The sequence below is a fragment of the Neomonachus schauinslandi genome, chromosome 10 (genome assembly GCF_002201575.2).
Source record: "Neomonachus schauinslandi chromosome 10, ASM220157v2, whole genome shotgun sequence".
NCBI lineage: Eukaryota > Metazoa > Chordata > Mammalia > Carnivora > Phocidae > Neomonachus > Neomonachus schauinslandi.
Genome location: NC_058412.1, coordinates 109,641,149 through 109,657,600, shown reverse-complemented (window position 1 = coordinate 109,657,600; position 16,452 = coordinate 109,641,149). Strand labels below are relative to the sequence as shown.

The 16,452-nt window shown below is 44.9% G+C and overlaps 1 protein-coding gene across 1 annotated transcript; it reads left to right on the top strand.

Annotated features, from left to right (window-relative positions):
• Positions 1-15,409: 15,409 nt before the first annotated feature.
• LOC110579468 (40S ribosomal protein S24-like) lies at positions 15,410-15,882 on the top strand. The gene has a single exon (XM_044918746.1). It carries the CDS (start codon positions 15,419-15,421, stop codon positions 15,809-15,811), a length of 393 nt encoding a protein of 130 aa, XP_044774681.1. The 5' UTR covers positions 15,410-15,418; the 3' UTR covers positions 15,812-15,882.
• Positions 15,883-16,452: the final 570 nt, after the last annotated feature.

The window sequence follows — 16,452 nt, the reverse complement described above, 5'->3', positions numbered from 1 at the left end:
TTTCAACATATGAATTTTCGGTGGGACACTTATTAAGGCTAACACTTTATTGACATTCCTCCCTTCCATGTCACTCGAAATGCTCCTTCACTTCTGCTTCCTTGGATCACCTCCCAAATCAGCTACGTGCACCCAAGCCCTTGTCTTAAATTCTGCTTTCAGAGGAGACCAAACTAAGACCCCATTCATCACTGCTCCCAACATGCCTCCCCAGACACGTGCCAGGGCTCCTCCTGGGTGGGTGATCACCATTGCCCTAAGCATCTCTAGACCCCGGACTCCTTGACTACTGTGGCCTTGCCTTCTTCACCTCCAAGGAGCCCTCTGGACTCAAGAAAAAGTAGCCAAAAGGAAACGATCGATGCACTCAACTTCATACAACACTGAAAATACTTCAGGTAAAATGAAAGCATGGGAGACAGACCATAGTGACTGGAAGAAGGAGTTAATCTAGTTAATCTAGTTAATTAACACATCCATCCCCTCACAGATTTATCTTTTTTTTTTTTTTTTGGTGAGAACACTTGCATACCACCCTCTTAGCAAATTTCAATTATACAATCCAGGATTTATCAACTGTAATCACCATGCTGTACATTAGATCCTCAGACCCTACTCATTCCATAGCTGGAAGTTTGTACGCTTTTACCAACCCCTCCCAGTTTCCCCCACCTAACCCCCAGCCCCTGGCAACCACCTTCCTACTCTCTGTCTCTATGAGTTCACTTAAAAAAAAAATACACTTTTGATTTGTTATTTGAGACAACTTTATCTGTAGTAGTTGAGGATGAGAGAAGAGAACCAAAGACAAAGTCATGGAGACCCCCATGTTGTTACCGCTGGAGGCTCCTCCTGACCTCGTCTTCCCACCTGTAGGAGGGGGTCCGGCTCTCAACACAGGCCCCAGCCCAGCCCAGTAAGCAGCCTTGTTCCATCTTCTGCATGTTAACCATGCCAGGCCTGCCCAGCACCCCAAACACTGCATGCCATGGGGTTTGCTCAAGGGAGGCAAAGGGGTTTATTTGCTGTGTCTAGTCACCTGATCTGACAGATGCCAAGTGCCCCTGGGCTGTTTCAGAGGGCAGTTCCCCAAGATAGGCACCAGCTCCTGCTCAAGAGTGCCACCTATAGAACTCGGAATGAGGCACCAACTCCACCAAAGGCTCAGTCCCTCAGGAACAACTCAAGTCCAGGAAGAGAGTCCTCCCCGTGGTCCCGGTGGGGAGCCACAGAACACAGAGATGGGGGAGAGCAGGGGCAGAGTGGGAGAGGGGCAGACACAGCGCCTATCTTGCCACAACCAACAGCAGTGTGGTCCTTGGCCAAAGTCGCCTCTCTCTGAGCCCTGGGTTCCTCATCTGCAAAACGGAAATAGTGACACATCTTCAGCCTCTTTGAGCAAAATTACATGAGGTGATAAATTTTAAATTTTTTTTCCAATTGTTATGTGCTGAACATGCTGACAAGGGACTGTTGTTATTACTCTGACTGCTGTCACCAGGACTCTCCTGCCCCCAAGCAGAGGGATTTGATGGCCCCAGAGGTCATCTATCCCCAAATCCCAAACTTGGGTCAACTGGGAACCATCTTCATGACTTTCACATTTTCCTGACAAGTACTGCTTCTGCCAACCAACAACCAAGAGAGAACCTTCCAGAAGAAAGGTGGTAAGATGAAGGTGAGCTGGTTAGAGACCCCAGGACTAGGGGAGCAACACAACAGCAGGGCATCTAACACCCACCACACTTCCGAAGAAGGCGGCTCACAGCCAGCCCCAACATAGCAACTGAAGGTGGTCCAGTTAGGCTCATTCCTTCCCTGGATCAAACAAGTGTCACTCTGACACCACCAAGCAGACCCCAGCTCTGGCAAGGGGGACCCATCTAAATCCCACAGGCAGCCAGGGCTTCCCTCCCCACCCGGAGATGCCAGGTACTAGGCAGCATTGGCAAGGGAGATCCTGCCACAAGGAACACCGAGAAATCTCCAAGCCCAGATGGAGAGTTCTACCAAACATGAAAGAAGAATTAACACGAAGTTTGTGCAATCTCTTACAGAAAACAGAAAAAAAGAACACTTCTCAATGTTTTGTTTTGTTTTGTTTTGTCCTGCCTGTATCTGGTTCTGGTCTCAGGGTGAGATTGACCTCCAAGCTGTTGTGTGTCTCAATATTTCATTCCTCTTTATTGCTGAGCAGAATTCCATGGTGTGGCTCTTCCACCATTTGTAAACAATTCACCAATGGTTTAGGTGAAGGGGCTGGCTCTTTTCAGCTTTGGGAATGTTACAAATAAAGCTGCTATGGACGTTGGTGTCCAAGTTTTTACATGAACATAAGTTTTCATTTCTCTGGATAAATGCCAAAGAATGCAGTTGCTGGGTCGTATGAGAATCACATGTCTTGTTTTATAAGAAATTGCCAAACTGTTTCCAGAATGGCTGTACCATTTTACATTCCCATCAGGAACAGATGAGTCATTCCGGGTCTCCACATCCTTACCAGCATTTGGAAAAACTATTGATAAACACAACTTAGATGAGCTTCATGGGGATTATGCCATGTGGAAGAGAGGAAAAGCCAATCCCAGGAGATTACATACTCTGATCCTATTTACCTAACATTCTTCAAGCATCAAAATGATAGAAACGGAGAACAGATTACTGGTTTCCAGTGGTTAGAGATGGGAAGGGGGCGTGCGGGAGGGAGATGGGTGTGATTATAAAAGAGCAACGTGAGGGGTCCTTATAGTGATGGAACTGCCCTGTATCTTGGCTGTGGGGTGATGCACAAACTGATACAGGTGATAAAAATCTGCATGAAGCTAAGTACATGCACATCAATATGAATAAAATGGGAGATCTAAATAAAGCACATGGGCTGTATTAAAGTCAGCATCTTGATTGTAATATTTTTCAATGGTTCTATAAGATGTTAGTGCTGGAAGAAACTAGATAAATGGTACCTCGGATCTCTCTGTGTTATGTCTTACAACTGCATATGATTCTGCCATTATCTCAAAATTAAAAGTTTCACTGAATAGAGACATGGCCAACGTGTTCCAGTGTCACCGCACCGTCCCCCAATAGTCAGCCCTGGTCCACTTCTCAGATCTAGGGGTACACACAGCACTGTCCAATCCACCAACAAGAGGACCAACCTGGGGAATAGATCTCTTGGAGACCAATGTGGGGAAGGAGTTAGATGCAGGCGTGGAGCTGTTCGATCAAGATTAAAGATGGCATCACAAGCTTCCTGTGGTCATGACCTCTTGACTTCCCAGAATTCTCTCCATTGAGGGGGTGGGGGAGGGAACACGGTGCATGACCCAGGTCTAGGGACAAATCAAATCCAATAACTCTACAAGGTTTGCATGAAAAGCATCAATCACCCACTTCCTTTCCCCTAACTGCCCTCTCTCCAGTGGCAACTTCTTTCCCTTTTTGTGGTAGACAGAATTCTAAGATGGCCACTGTGACGGTTAATTGTTTTTCTTTTTATTAAAGTGTAATTGACATACTACATTTTATTAGTTTCAGGTATACAGTGAAATGATTTTATATTTGTATATATTGTGAAATGATCACTGCAAGTCATTAACATCTGTCACCATACATAGTTACAAAATATTTTTCTTGTGAGAACTTTGAAGAGTTACTCTCTTAGCAAGTTTCCAATGTGCAAAACGATATTCTTAACTATAGTCACCATGCTGTACATTATATTCCCAGGACTTATTTATCTTGTAACTCAAAATTTGTAACTTTTGACCCCCTTTATCCATTTCACCAACCTCCCCACACACACACCTCTGGCACCCACCAATCTGTTCTCTGTATCTATGAGCTTGGTTGATTTTGTGTGATGGTTAATTTTATGTCAACTTGACTGGGCCACAGGGTGCTCAGATACTTGGTCAAACATTATTCTGAGTGCTCCTGTGAATCTTTTTGGATGAGATTAACATTTAAATTGATAGAGTAAAGCAGATTGCTCTCCTTCATGTCTTATTCAATCAGTTGAAGGCCTGAAAAAACAAAAAGGCAGAGTCTCCTGTGAGTAAGAGGGAAATCCTCCTGCCTGGCTGCCTTCAAGCTGGGAGACTGGTTTTTTTTCTGCTTTTAGACTCAAACTGAAACACTGGCTCTTCTAGGGTCTCCAGCCACTGACTTTCAGATTGGAATGACATCATTGGCTCTCCCGGTTCTCGAGCTTTTGAATTTGAACTAGAATTACACCATCAGCTCCCCTGGGTCTCCGGCTTTGCAACTCACTCTGCTGATCTTGGGATTCATCAGCCTCCATAACTGCATGACCCAGTTCCTTGTAATAAATACCTTTATATATACTTTATTGGTTCTCTGGAGAACCCTGACTATTACAACCACCAATAACCCTTGCCCTTATAAAAATCCCCCCTCCTTTGAGTGTGGATAGAAACTATGAATCACCCCCGTGATTGTGTTACATTACATGGCAAAAGGGAGATTATGCTGAGTGGGCCTGGCCTAATCAGGTGAGTCCTTCAAAAGCAAATTTTCTCTGCCTGGTTGCAAAAGAGGAAATCAGAAAGACCTGCTCTGGCTGACCTGCAAGAAAGCAAACATCCATGCTGCAAACTGTCTGTGGGGCCACTTGGCAAGTAGCTGCAGATGGCTCCTGGTAGCTGAGAGCCGTCCCCAGCTGACAGTTAGCAAGACAACAAGGACCACGATCCTACATCTGCAGGGTCTGTCAACAACCTGAATGAGTTTGGAAGAGAAGCTCAAGCCTCCAGTGAGAGAACGAGAACAGCACTGGCCAACAACTTGATTTCAGCCAGGTAAGGTCCTCCGCAAAGAATCCAGTTAAACAAAGCCTAGGCCTACAGAAACTATGGAATTAATGCTGTCTGGGTTTTTTGGTTTGGTTGGTTTTTCTAGAACAGAATTTTAAGCGCGCCTGCGTGGCTCAGTCAGTTAAGCGGCCCATTCTTGGTTTTGGTTCAGGTCATGATTTCGGGGTCCAGGGTCTGAGCCTTGTGTCGAGCTCCATGCTCAGCAGGGAGTCTGCCTGTAGATTCTCTCTCTTCCTCTGCCCCTCCCTCCACTCATGCTCTCTCTCTCTCAAGTAAATAAATAAATCTTAAAAAAACACACACACAAAAAACAAAAAACAAAACCGGAGTGTTATTTCACATATGCCAGGTCATAATTTCTGGATATTCCTCCCCACGCTGGAGAATAGAGACTTGTTATATTTGGTTACTACTCAAGTTTAAGGGGCTCAGAACATTTTCAAAAGACACTAATAAGCACACCCCTCACTCCGTTCTTTAAAGGGAAGTGTACTACTCCATTTTTGGGAATAGAATTAGATCGGAAAACAGAATGGAACAGCGAATGAAGGAAGAGGAGAAGGAGAAGGAGAAGGTTATCTCTACCTCATGATAGGTTCCCTTCATCAGGTTAGTGGGCTGCTACACACACTAACCCAGAATGACACCATACAATTAGATTATATAGGGTTTTTTTTTTCAATGTGGTGAAATTCACATTACATAAAATTAACCACTTTAAAGCAAACAATTCAGTGGCGTTTAGTACATTCACAGTGTTGTGCAACCACCACCTCTATATATTTCTAAAACCGTTTCATCCCCCAAACAAGAACCCCATACCTATGAAGCAGTCACTCCCCATTTCCCCTCCCCTCAGCCCTTGGCAACTGCCAATCAGTTGTGTCTCTCTGGTCTAACCTACTCTGGATATTCCATAGACAAAGAATCATACAGTGTGTGGCCCTTTGTGTCTGGCTTCTTTCACTTAGCATGTTTCCAAGGCTCATCCACGTTATATCAGGCATTAGTACTTCGTTCCCTTCATGGCTGAATAATATTCCATTGTAAGCATACCCTACAATGTGTTCATTCATGCATCCGTTGTTTCCCCCTTTTGGCCATTGTGAATCATGCTGCCATGAACATGGTATACATGCACTTGTTTGAGGACCTGTTTCCAATTATTCTGAATATACACCTTGGAGTAGAATTACGGGCTTATACGGTGATTTTATGTTTAGCTTTTTGAGGAGCCACCAAACACTTCTTCATACATGTTGTTTTAGCTGCTATTTGTGGTAATTTATTATGCAGAATTAAAACACAAATACACCTTTCTTTTACCCGATTTTTAAAAGTCTATATCCAGGGACACCTGGGTGGCTCAGTTGGTTAAGCATCTACCTTTGGCTCAGGTCATGATCCCGGGGTCCTGGGATCGAGTCCCGCATCGGGCTCCTTACTCAGCAGGGAGTCTGTTCCTCCCTCTGTCTGCCGCTCCCCCTGTTTGTGCTCGCTCACGCGCTCTCTCTCTGACAAGTAAATAAATAAAATCTTTTAAAAAAATAAATAAAATAAATAAAAGTCTACATCCATGTCTTCAAATAACATGCTCTGGATAATTTAATTGCTTCTTCTTTATTTTTCAGAAATATAATGACAACTGTCCCTTGATTTCCCACCATGAAAAATGAGGGTCAGGTCCTCTTAATTCCCACCCCCCACCCCACCCCCAGGACAGTCCTCCCATCCTCCTCTTCCCAGGGTGGTTGTCATAACTTTTGTAGGATTATTATGTGGTGCTTACATTACTATAACAACCATGCAGCTGCACTGTGCTTACTCTTCCTTTCCTGCACAAAATTGGTTTTCTCTGGAGTTAATGATTTAAAATCTAGGCTTTATGTTTGCTTCATTTTCTACGTACTTATTACTATTTCAAAAATCAAACACTCTGGCAATTGTTGAAATAGCCTCTCAAGATTTGTGGACACCTCAGCTACTCCATCCATTTTAACATGCTGGAGAAGCTTCTCAGAGCCTTCTGACCTGCTGGACCCTGGACTTGGCTGGTTCTTATGCCCAGTGACCAGCTGGAGTCCTAGGGTCTCCCTTCTGGATCATTCTGGAATTTGTCCCTCTCCATTGGGGCTCCTATTTCTTGTATCACCTATTTTTTCCTCTTACCTGACTTACTTCCTCTTTTATGTTGCAAGATATGCTCCAGTAATTTCCCAAGAAAGGGTCCTTGGAGGTAAATCTTTTGAGACCTTGCACATCTACAAATGTCTTTATTTTACCCTCATATTTGGTTTCCAGTTTGGCTGGATCAAGAATTCTGAAGCAGAAATTATTTTCCCTCAGAATTTTCTTCATCCTAGTGTTATTGAGAAAATGAAAGCCACTTCCATTCCCAATTCTTTGTATATGATCTGTTGCTTTCCCCTGGGGGCTTGTAGGATCTTCTCTTCGTGCCTACTATTCTGTAATTTCACAAGACCTGGTGATGTCCCTATTCATCTGTAGTCCATTCAATTTGTCATTCAGAAAGTCCTTTCACCCTGGAAAGGCATGTCCTCTGGTTCTAAGAAATTTTCTTGAAATATTTCATTGAGGGGCACCTGGGTGGCTCAGTCATTAAGCGTCTGACTTCAGCTCAGGTCATGATCCCAGAGTCCTGGGATCGAGGCCCGCGTCGGGCTCCCTGCTCTGAGGGGAGCCTGCTTCTCCTTCTCCCACTCCCCCTGCTTGTGTTCCCTCTCTCACTGTGTTTTTCTGTGTCAAATAAATAAACAAAATCTTTAAAATAAATAAATAAATAAATAAATATTTCATTGATAATTCATGTCTGTCTCCATCTATATCTTTTTTTTTTTAATTTTATTTTATTTATTTATTTGAGAGAGAGAGAGAAACAGCATGAGAGGGGAGAGGGTCAGAGGGAGAAGCAGACTCCCTGCCGAGCAGGGAGCCCGATGCGGGACTCGATCCCGGGACTCCAGGATCATGACCTGAGCCGAAGGCAGTCGCTTAACCCACTGAGCCACCCAGGCGCCCTGTCTCCATCTATATCTTTATGAAATTCCCATGGCTGGGATATTGGACCTTATGGACTGGCCTAGAAATTTTCTTATCTTCTCTTTATCATGCGTATTTCCTTGTTTTTCTTTTTACACTACTCACTGAGCAATATCTTCAACTTTCTTTTCCAAGACTTATATTCTAATTTTTCATTTCTGCTATCAAATTTGTAGTTTCCTAGAGCTTTTTGTTTTGAATGTTCCTTTTCTTTTTTATCATACCTTGTTTTTGTTCCATGGCTACAATATCTTCACATGGTTCTGAGGATACCAGACGTGGTTTACTTTCCTGAAATGTTTCTCCTCAAGTAGGCATTTTGGTCCAAGGTTCTTGTTTTAGTATGTTTATTTCTTTTCCCTCTCTCATGATTAGAAGTTTTCTACAGATGTCTGGTGATTCTTGTCTGCTCAGGGTTAAGGATGGGGCCCCAAAGGGTTGGTAGGAGGCCTGGGGATGCCTGGGGACAGGAGCGTCATGGTGCGGTGACAGCTTGGGGTTGTTTAGCTGAGAAACTCCAACTCTGCATCTTAAAGTCTTTCTTTCAGAGCTGGTCAGCCTCCTGACAGGTGTATCCCGCCGGCTGCCAGCATCATGGGTGGGAAGTCAAGAGGGAGGTGGAGGCGGGGTGGGTCGGTGCCTTGGCATATGATATTCAAATGCCTCCTTGATGCACCTGTTTTCAGTGCGGTGCCCCAGCCCTCAACTGTGCATGCTGTGTGTCCACCTCAGTTGTGTTCTCCCCAAAGAATAGAAGTCCAGGCTTTATTGGGCCGGGGAAGGGGAAGTCATTCAGCTCTCATGGGTGGGGGGAGGTGTACTGCTTCATAAACAGACTTCCAACCAATTCCTATTTTATTACCTTTAGCCCCTCCACCCCACCCTCCAGTTATGGAGGGGTCTGCTGCTGTCAGTTCCAGAGCCTTTGGGGGGACTCTGCAGTATGACAAGTTGGTTTTCACCACTGCCTGACTCTCCCCATTGGTGATTCCAGGTTGGGAAGTGTTTTTCAGATCTGCTAGTGATTTGGCTCTCTTGCCCCTGCCCTCCGTATTTCCAAGTTTTGCAGCTGTTACCCTCTCCCTGGCTCTCCCATCCTTGTGCACGTATGCATTTTGCATAGAAATTCCTTCCTGCCATTTTGGTGAGGTCTCAGGAAATGCCTGCACGTGTTTACCCCAGCGCCATTCCTGGAAGCCCTCTCCCACCCCTCCTTGTTCTGCGAAGCTCTCAGTAAAGTTGTGGGGGAACATTCCCTGCTGGCTTTGTGGGGTAACTGGCCTGAGGTGGTGCTGGCCTGGATACAGCCAGAACCTGACATTGTTCATCTTTTTCTTTGTTTCATCTCCCTTTAGAGTTTGAAGAATGTTTTGCGGCGGCGGGGATTGGGAATTCGGTTGTGAGAGTATTTTTCCCAACTGGTTCCATTTGAGATTTAATTAAAAAAAAAAAAAACACTCAGAATACACAGGAAGAACATCCTTCTCCCAACAGAATGAAATCACTTTTAATTCGTTTCCTGGGAAACTTACTGGAATGGTCTCTCCCAGCTCTGAGCGAACCCATTCTCTATGCATTTCTTGGGAATCATCCATTTCTACCACGTATTGTGATTATTTGGGGTATGGGTTTTATCTCTCTTATAAACGTTGAGTTTCTTTAAGGCTAGAGACTCTGTCTTATTCATTTTATTCTCTCTCCCCACCCCCTATTGTCACTTTGCCAGGAGCAGGTGTTAATAAACATTTTATAAATGATGGAGCGGATGAATGAATCGAGGGATTCTGAACAAAATAATACCTGGTAGCCGGAGTCTGTCTGACTCCTTAATCTTCCACAGTGCCTTGCCCAGATGCCCCATATAGGTGCTAATATGTGCTCGGTGGCTGGCAAGAGGATATGCGAAGCCTTCAACAGCGATAACTGGACCAGAGAAGCGGGAGCGCGGCAATCTCCTTGTGTCCCTGCTGTATTCTTGCCGTGTCTAACCTAGCCCAATAAATGGCACCAGCTATCTAGTGAAGAAATGAAGAAGCAAAAAGTTGCCATGGGGCTGAACATCGATTCACTGCATAACCCTGTGGTTGAGAATATGGGCTCCAAATTCAGGCTGCACGGGTTCAAGTTTGGTTCTATCAGTATTCAAATGTGTGACCTTGAGGCATATCTGGATCCTTGCTGAGCCTCAGTTTTCTCCGCTGAGAAGTGGGGACAACACTGGTGACTAATCACACACGAGAAGCAGGTTAGAGCAGAGGCACCTAGGAAGCACCGTAGTAAATGGTAACCTTTACAATTTCTCAAAAAGGTGAAGAAAATATGGCTTGTCAATGTTCCATCATGATCTCATCTTCGTGAGCCCTGGTCCTGCCCAGAAACAACGGATTTTAAACGTGGGTCAGTCATTCCTTATTCTTTTAGTCCAAGTGGTCCGTAGGGAGGAACCAGCCCCTAGTGGATGAATGCCCAGCCTCTCAAATCTCCTTCTCTCCTTATTTCTCTCCAGGACCGCATCTGGGGCTTTTATGATGGAGTCCTCTGATCACAGAGAGGCTCCCCGTCTGCTCCTTGACTGGTGACAGGTGATGCGTGCCCGATCCCATGTGGCCCTCTGGGAATGGGGCTGGCTCCAAGGGCGGCAAGCTTTCACTTTTTACTTGTTGCTCTCTGACCTACTAGATCTGTGATTCAGTGTCTGACATCAACTTGGGGAAATTCTCACTCATGATTGCTTTGAATATTTCTCTTTTTTTAAATTTTTTTATTGTTATGTTAATCACCATACATTACATCATTAGTTTTTTTTTTTTTTAAGATTTTATTTATTTATTTGAGAGAGAGAGAATGAGAGACAGAGAGCACGAGAGGGAAGAGGGTCAGAGGGAGAAGCAGACTCCCTGCCGAGCAGGGAGCACGATGCGGGACTCGATCCCAGGACTCCAGGATCATGACCTGAGCCGAAGGCAGTCGCTTAACCAACTGAGCCACCCAGGCGCCCACATTACATCATTAGTTTTTGATGTAGTGTTCCATGATTCATTGTTTGTGCATAACACCCAGTGCTCCATGCAGAACGTGCCCTCTTTAATACCCATCACCAGCCTCACCCATCTCCCCCCCACCCCAGAACCCTCAGTTTGCTTTTCAGAGTCCATCATCTCTCATGGTTCGTCTCCCCCTCCGATTTCCCCCCCTTCATTCTTCCCCTCCTGCTATCTTCTTCTTCTTCTTCTTTTTTTTCTTAACATATATTGCATTATTTGTTTCAGAGGTACAGATCTGTGATTCAACAGTCTTGCACAATTCACAGTGCAGGGTTTGTGCTCTGGTGAGCGCTTTGAATATTTCTGTTTCTTTCTCTCTTTCTTGTACTTTGGCATTCCCATGATGCAGACGTTACACTGTTTGTAGCTGTCCCACAGTTCCGGATATCCTGTTCTGGTTTGGGGGGTTGTGTGGTTTTGTCTTGGCTTGTTTTTGTTTTCATTCTTTTTTTCTCTTTGCTTTGCTTTTTTGAAAGTATCTATGGACATATCCTCAAGGCCACTGATTCTTTCATTAGCCATTTCCAGTCTACTAATGAACCCATCAAAAGCATTCTTCATTTCTGTTACAGTGTTTCTAGCATTTCTTTCGATCCTTTCCTAGAATTTTCTTCTTCCTGCTTACATTGCCCATCCCAAGCATATTGTCCGGTTGTCTCCATTAGAGCTCTTAGCATATTAGTCATAGTTATTTTAAATTCCCAGTCTGGTAATTCCAACATCCCTGCTGTCTCTGAGCCCAGTTGTGATGTTTTCTCTATCTCTTTAAACTGTGTTTTTGCCTGCTAGTAGGCCTTGTGATTTTTTTTGTTGAAAGCAGGACATGATGTACTGGGTAAAATAACTCCAGTAAATAGACCTTTAGTGATGTGGTGGTGAGCTGGGGGGTGGATGCAGGGAGCATTCTGTGACTCTATGATTAGGTCGCAGTTTTTTAGTAAGCCTGAGCCTCCGGTCTGTGACCTTCACAAGTGTTTCTCAGCCCCTCAGCCCCCTTCAGTGGGACAGGATGGCTAGAGGGGCATGGAGTTGGGTATTTTCCTTGCCCCAAGTCAGCTAGGCTTCTACAAAACCCCAGCAGTTTAGGCTGAGGTTAGTCTCACTTAAGGGCAGGCCATGTTAAGAACAGAATGCTCTGGCTTATTTCTAAATGGTTCCTTTTCCCCTGCCCCTGACTGAAGCATGGGGGGCATTTTCTCTGATCTTCACCATGAGAATCTGGTAGGGCTCCTGGAGACAAAACTCACAAATGTGTGGGGTCCCCTCTGGGACGGGGGCCCCCCTGGAGTTTTTCTCTCTCAGACTTGTCCAGCAATTTGTCAATAACACACTAGGTTTTCCAATCCCAGGACTGGTTCCCATGGAGGTTTCTGCTCCAGTCAATTGCCAATCTCTCTGTCTGTCTATCTCTCCAGTTTGGGAGTCTGTAGCTTGCCCTGTGACCTCACTTCTTAGACAGATCTAAGAAGAGTTGTTGATTTCCCGTTGCTTACTTGTTGTTGGAACAGCATGAGGACATCCAAGCTCCTCACATGCAGGACTGGGAACTGGAAAGCCTCCTCCACCAGCCCTTTCAGCATCTGTTCCCCAGGGGCACGTGGGAACATCTGGATCCCCACCTGTTACATACAAGAGGCTTGTTTCAGGCCCGCCTCTCAGGCCTTCTCCTTGGCAAATGCTGTTTCCAGAAAGAAAAAAAAAAGAGCTTATGAAAAGGATGCGGAGGGCCCCCAGAATCATCAGGAGCACTCAGCTTCTAGGAATGATATCTGGAACCTCACAACTAGCCTGCAGAGGAAACAGCAGGTCCTGCTGATGCTCCTGCCCCTGCCTTGCCAATACTACCTGTGGGGTAGGAGCTCATTCTTGCGATGCCTGGGAAAACGTAACTGCCGTAGCAACTGCTCTCAGCCCCCGCTCACGCCAGCAAACGCCAGACATGCAAGGACTGCGCACTCTGAGCTGGCGTCTGGGTGTGATCTGATGAGTGTACGTCACAGGCCTGCATCCTAGCTACAAGGGAGGCCGGGTATAGGGACTCCCGAGGCTGGAAATTCATCAAACACAGCAAGGGCATTCAAAGGGGGTTGGGCAGCTGGACAAGATGATGCAACATGGAAAGAAAACCCTTTTTCATTTTATTATGAAAATGGTCAAACATTCCTTTTATAAAATTTTGTCGGGGCGCCTGGGTGGCTCAGATGGTTAAGCATCTGCCTTCGGCTCAGGTCGTGATCCCAGGGTCTTGGGATCGAGCCCCACGTCCGGCTCCTGGCTCAGCGGGGAGCCTGCTTCTCCCTCTGCTTCTCCCTCTGCTCATGCTCTCTCTCTCTCTATCTCTGTGTCTCGAATGAATAAATAAAATCTTTTAAAAAAAAATTTTGTCAAAGAATTTTATAGTGAACACCATATAGATTTCGCCATTAACACGTGACTCTACTTGGTTTGTCACGTATCTCTCCATCCATCCATCCATCTCATTTTTGTTGCATTTCAACTGCACCATCATTAAATTGCAGGCATCAGTAGACCTCCCTCTAAATAATTCAGCACGACTATCATTGACTAGAGTTTGAAATTTGCTTCCAGCTTACCTTTTCTTAACTTAAATTCACATACAATGAAATATGCAAAAAAATTTTTTTCTTAAAGACTTTTATTAAATAATCTCCACACTCAACTCACCCGACTTCGAGGGGGGCTCAAACTCACAACCCCGAGATCGAGGGTCGCATGCTCTACCAGCTGAGCCGCGAAATATACAAATCTTAAGTGTACATTTGTTGAAGTTTACCAATGCCTGTGTAACAAACATCCCAATCAACTATCCCAATCAAACTATCACCCCAGAAAGTTCCTTCATGTCCCTTCCCAGTCAATCCTTGTCCCCAACTCATCCCCAAAGGCAACCACAGTTCTGATCTCCCAGCACAGTTTAGTTGGCAATAATCCTTTTAATTTCGGCTTTTCCCTCAAACTATGTAGCTACCAATACCTCCCTGCCGGTCCTCCTGCCTCTCTGGAAATTTGGTCGGGAGAGGTGAAATCGGGTCAAGAAATCTTCCTGCTTCCCCTCCTTTGGTCTCCCTTCTCTTTCCTGCAATCAGCAGAGGGGGGCTTCCTTCACTTCCCGGATGGAAAAGATTTAAATGGGATATCCAGAGATCTCTGGCCCTGGCTTACAATAACCTTGAGGGTCTCATCCATTAGGCCTGGCTCCTGATTGTTAGTGGAGGTTTAGCCTTTACTAAGCCTTTTCTCGGCAAGGCCTAGCTTTAAAGATCATTGTCTTGTTAGACACCAATCGAAGCAAACAGAAACCAGAGCACTGAATCAGGCAGCCAATGCCTGATATCCACTCTCCACTTCAGTGGGTGGGGACATAATTATAAACATAAATTTATAAGACATACAGCTGAAAATATTTCAAACACATTATCCTCCATGAAGAATGAGGGAACCACATATGAACCAAGGGGAGGATCTAAAATAGGTTGATATATAAACACTGATAATAAAAAAAAAAGTGTCCAAAGTCTATGTAGGAATGAATTTCAGAAGGAGTGATGAATGAGGAAGAATGTCTAAGTACATGAAGGGATCATGAGCGCCCATCGAAAAAACACAGTAAGCTGTGAATGCTCCGTAACTTAGTAGCAGCTTCTAGGTCCTGATGATGTCTGACAGACGGCAGGTGGATGAACAGGGCAACACTTGGATACGGGGGGCAGGCTGCCTGTGATCTCCTGGCTCATCCGCAGCTTCTGGCCCTCACGCAGGGGGCAGTAACTGAAGATGGTAGCATGGAGCCTGGACGCTGGCTAGCCATGTCACCATGGTTATTCCTCTCAGGATGAAGTGATGTAGAGATGAGTTAGAGATTCCCGGTCTTTTATTAGTTACCCAATGACTTCACCCAGGGATGGAAGGGAATAGAATCATCTCCCACGTCACAGCTCAGATTGACGGAGGCCCAGAGAGGGGAGAGGAGAGCCTGCTACCAGACCAGTCCAGGTCTACCTGAGCTGGGTCCTTCTGACTCACTGTCCTGTGAAGATGAATTCCCAAGACAAATGTAGATGACTCCCAGCCTGGGCGCACGGAGGATCATGTGTCCAGCTGGCTGCTCAGACCTTGGGATTCGCCCACAGACAGCACCGAGCTTGCAGTTGCTAGAAAGGAGGGTACCCAGCACCAGAGGGCTCAGTGGGAGGCCCCTGCAGAGCACAGCTGCCCTGGGATTTTTCGGGCCCATGGCCTCGTCTTCACCTGAGGCCACAGCCTCATGCCCACTCCCCACTCCCACCTCCTAGAGGGAAAGTACACCCTAGACCAGCACTTCTCAAACATATCAGTTTTAGGACCTCTTTACTCTGAAAAAACTCCCAAGAACCCCAAAGAACATTTTTGCTTATGTGGGTTATAGCTCTGGATATTTGCCGACTTAGAAATTAACACTGAGAGAGCTAGGCCGCCATCATGAACGACACAGTAACTATCCGGACCAGGAAGTTCATGACTAACCGACTACTTCAGCGGAAACAGATGGTCATTGATGTTCTTCACCCCGGAAAGGCAACAGTACCTAAGACAGAAATTCGGGAAAAACTAGCCAAAATGTACAAGACCACACCAGATGTCATATTTGTGTTTGGATTCAGAACCCATTTTGGTGGTGGCAAGACAACCGGCTTTGGCATGATATATGATTCCTTGGATTATGCAAAGAAAAATGAACCCAAACACAGACTTGCAAGACATGGCCTGTATGAGAAGAAAAAGACATCAAGAAAACAGCGAAAGGAACGCAAGAACAGAATGAAGAAAGTCAGGGGGACTGCAAAAGCCAATGTTGGTGCTGGCAAAAAGTGAGCTGGAGATTGGACAACAGAAGGAGTAAAGATGCTACAGTGGCTTTATCTGGTTGTGCAGATTTTTCATGAGAGGAACAAAAAAAAAAAAAAGTTAAAAAAAAAAAAAAAAAAAAAAAAAAAAAAGAAATTAACACTGAGAAACTTACAAAATGTTTATTCATTAACTCATTTAAACACTAATAAGCCCACTGCATCTTAACACAAATATCATGTACTTATGACATATAACTGTATTTTCCAAACCCAAAAAATAATATTAGTAAGAGTGGCATTGTTTTACTTTCTTTTTTTTTTTTTGGAAAAATCTCTCTAAATAGAAGACTTCACAGAAAAACAGCTATAGTCTCATATCTGCTTTCCCATTCAATTTTTTGCAATATCATGTATCACACACTTCACTGTACACTCATGAGAGAATAAAAATGAAATTAAAAAAAAACCCTTCATAGTGCTATGCAAATAGGATTGACTTCACAGATTCCCTAAAAGAACCTTGGTGGCCCTGGGCTTCCCTTTGAGAATGGCTGCTCTCAATAGAGTTTCTCAAATTGTATTATGCATATGAATCGTGGGAGGAACTGTTAAAATGCAGATTCTGCTTCAGAGGGTGTGGGGAAGGGCCCAGGAGTCTACATTTCT

What these genes read in the sequence shown, in the direction of transcription:
- LOC110579468 (XM_044918746.1), top strand. Translation starts at nt 15,419, where the DNA reads ATGAACGACACAGTAACTATCCGGACCAGGAAGTTCATGACTAACCGA.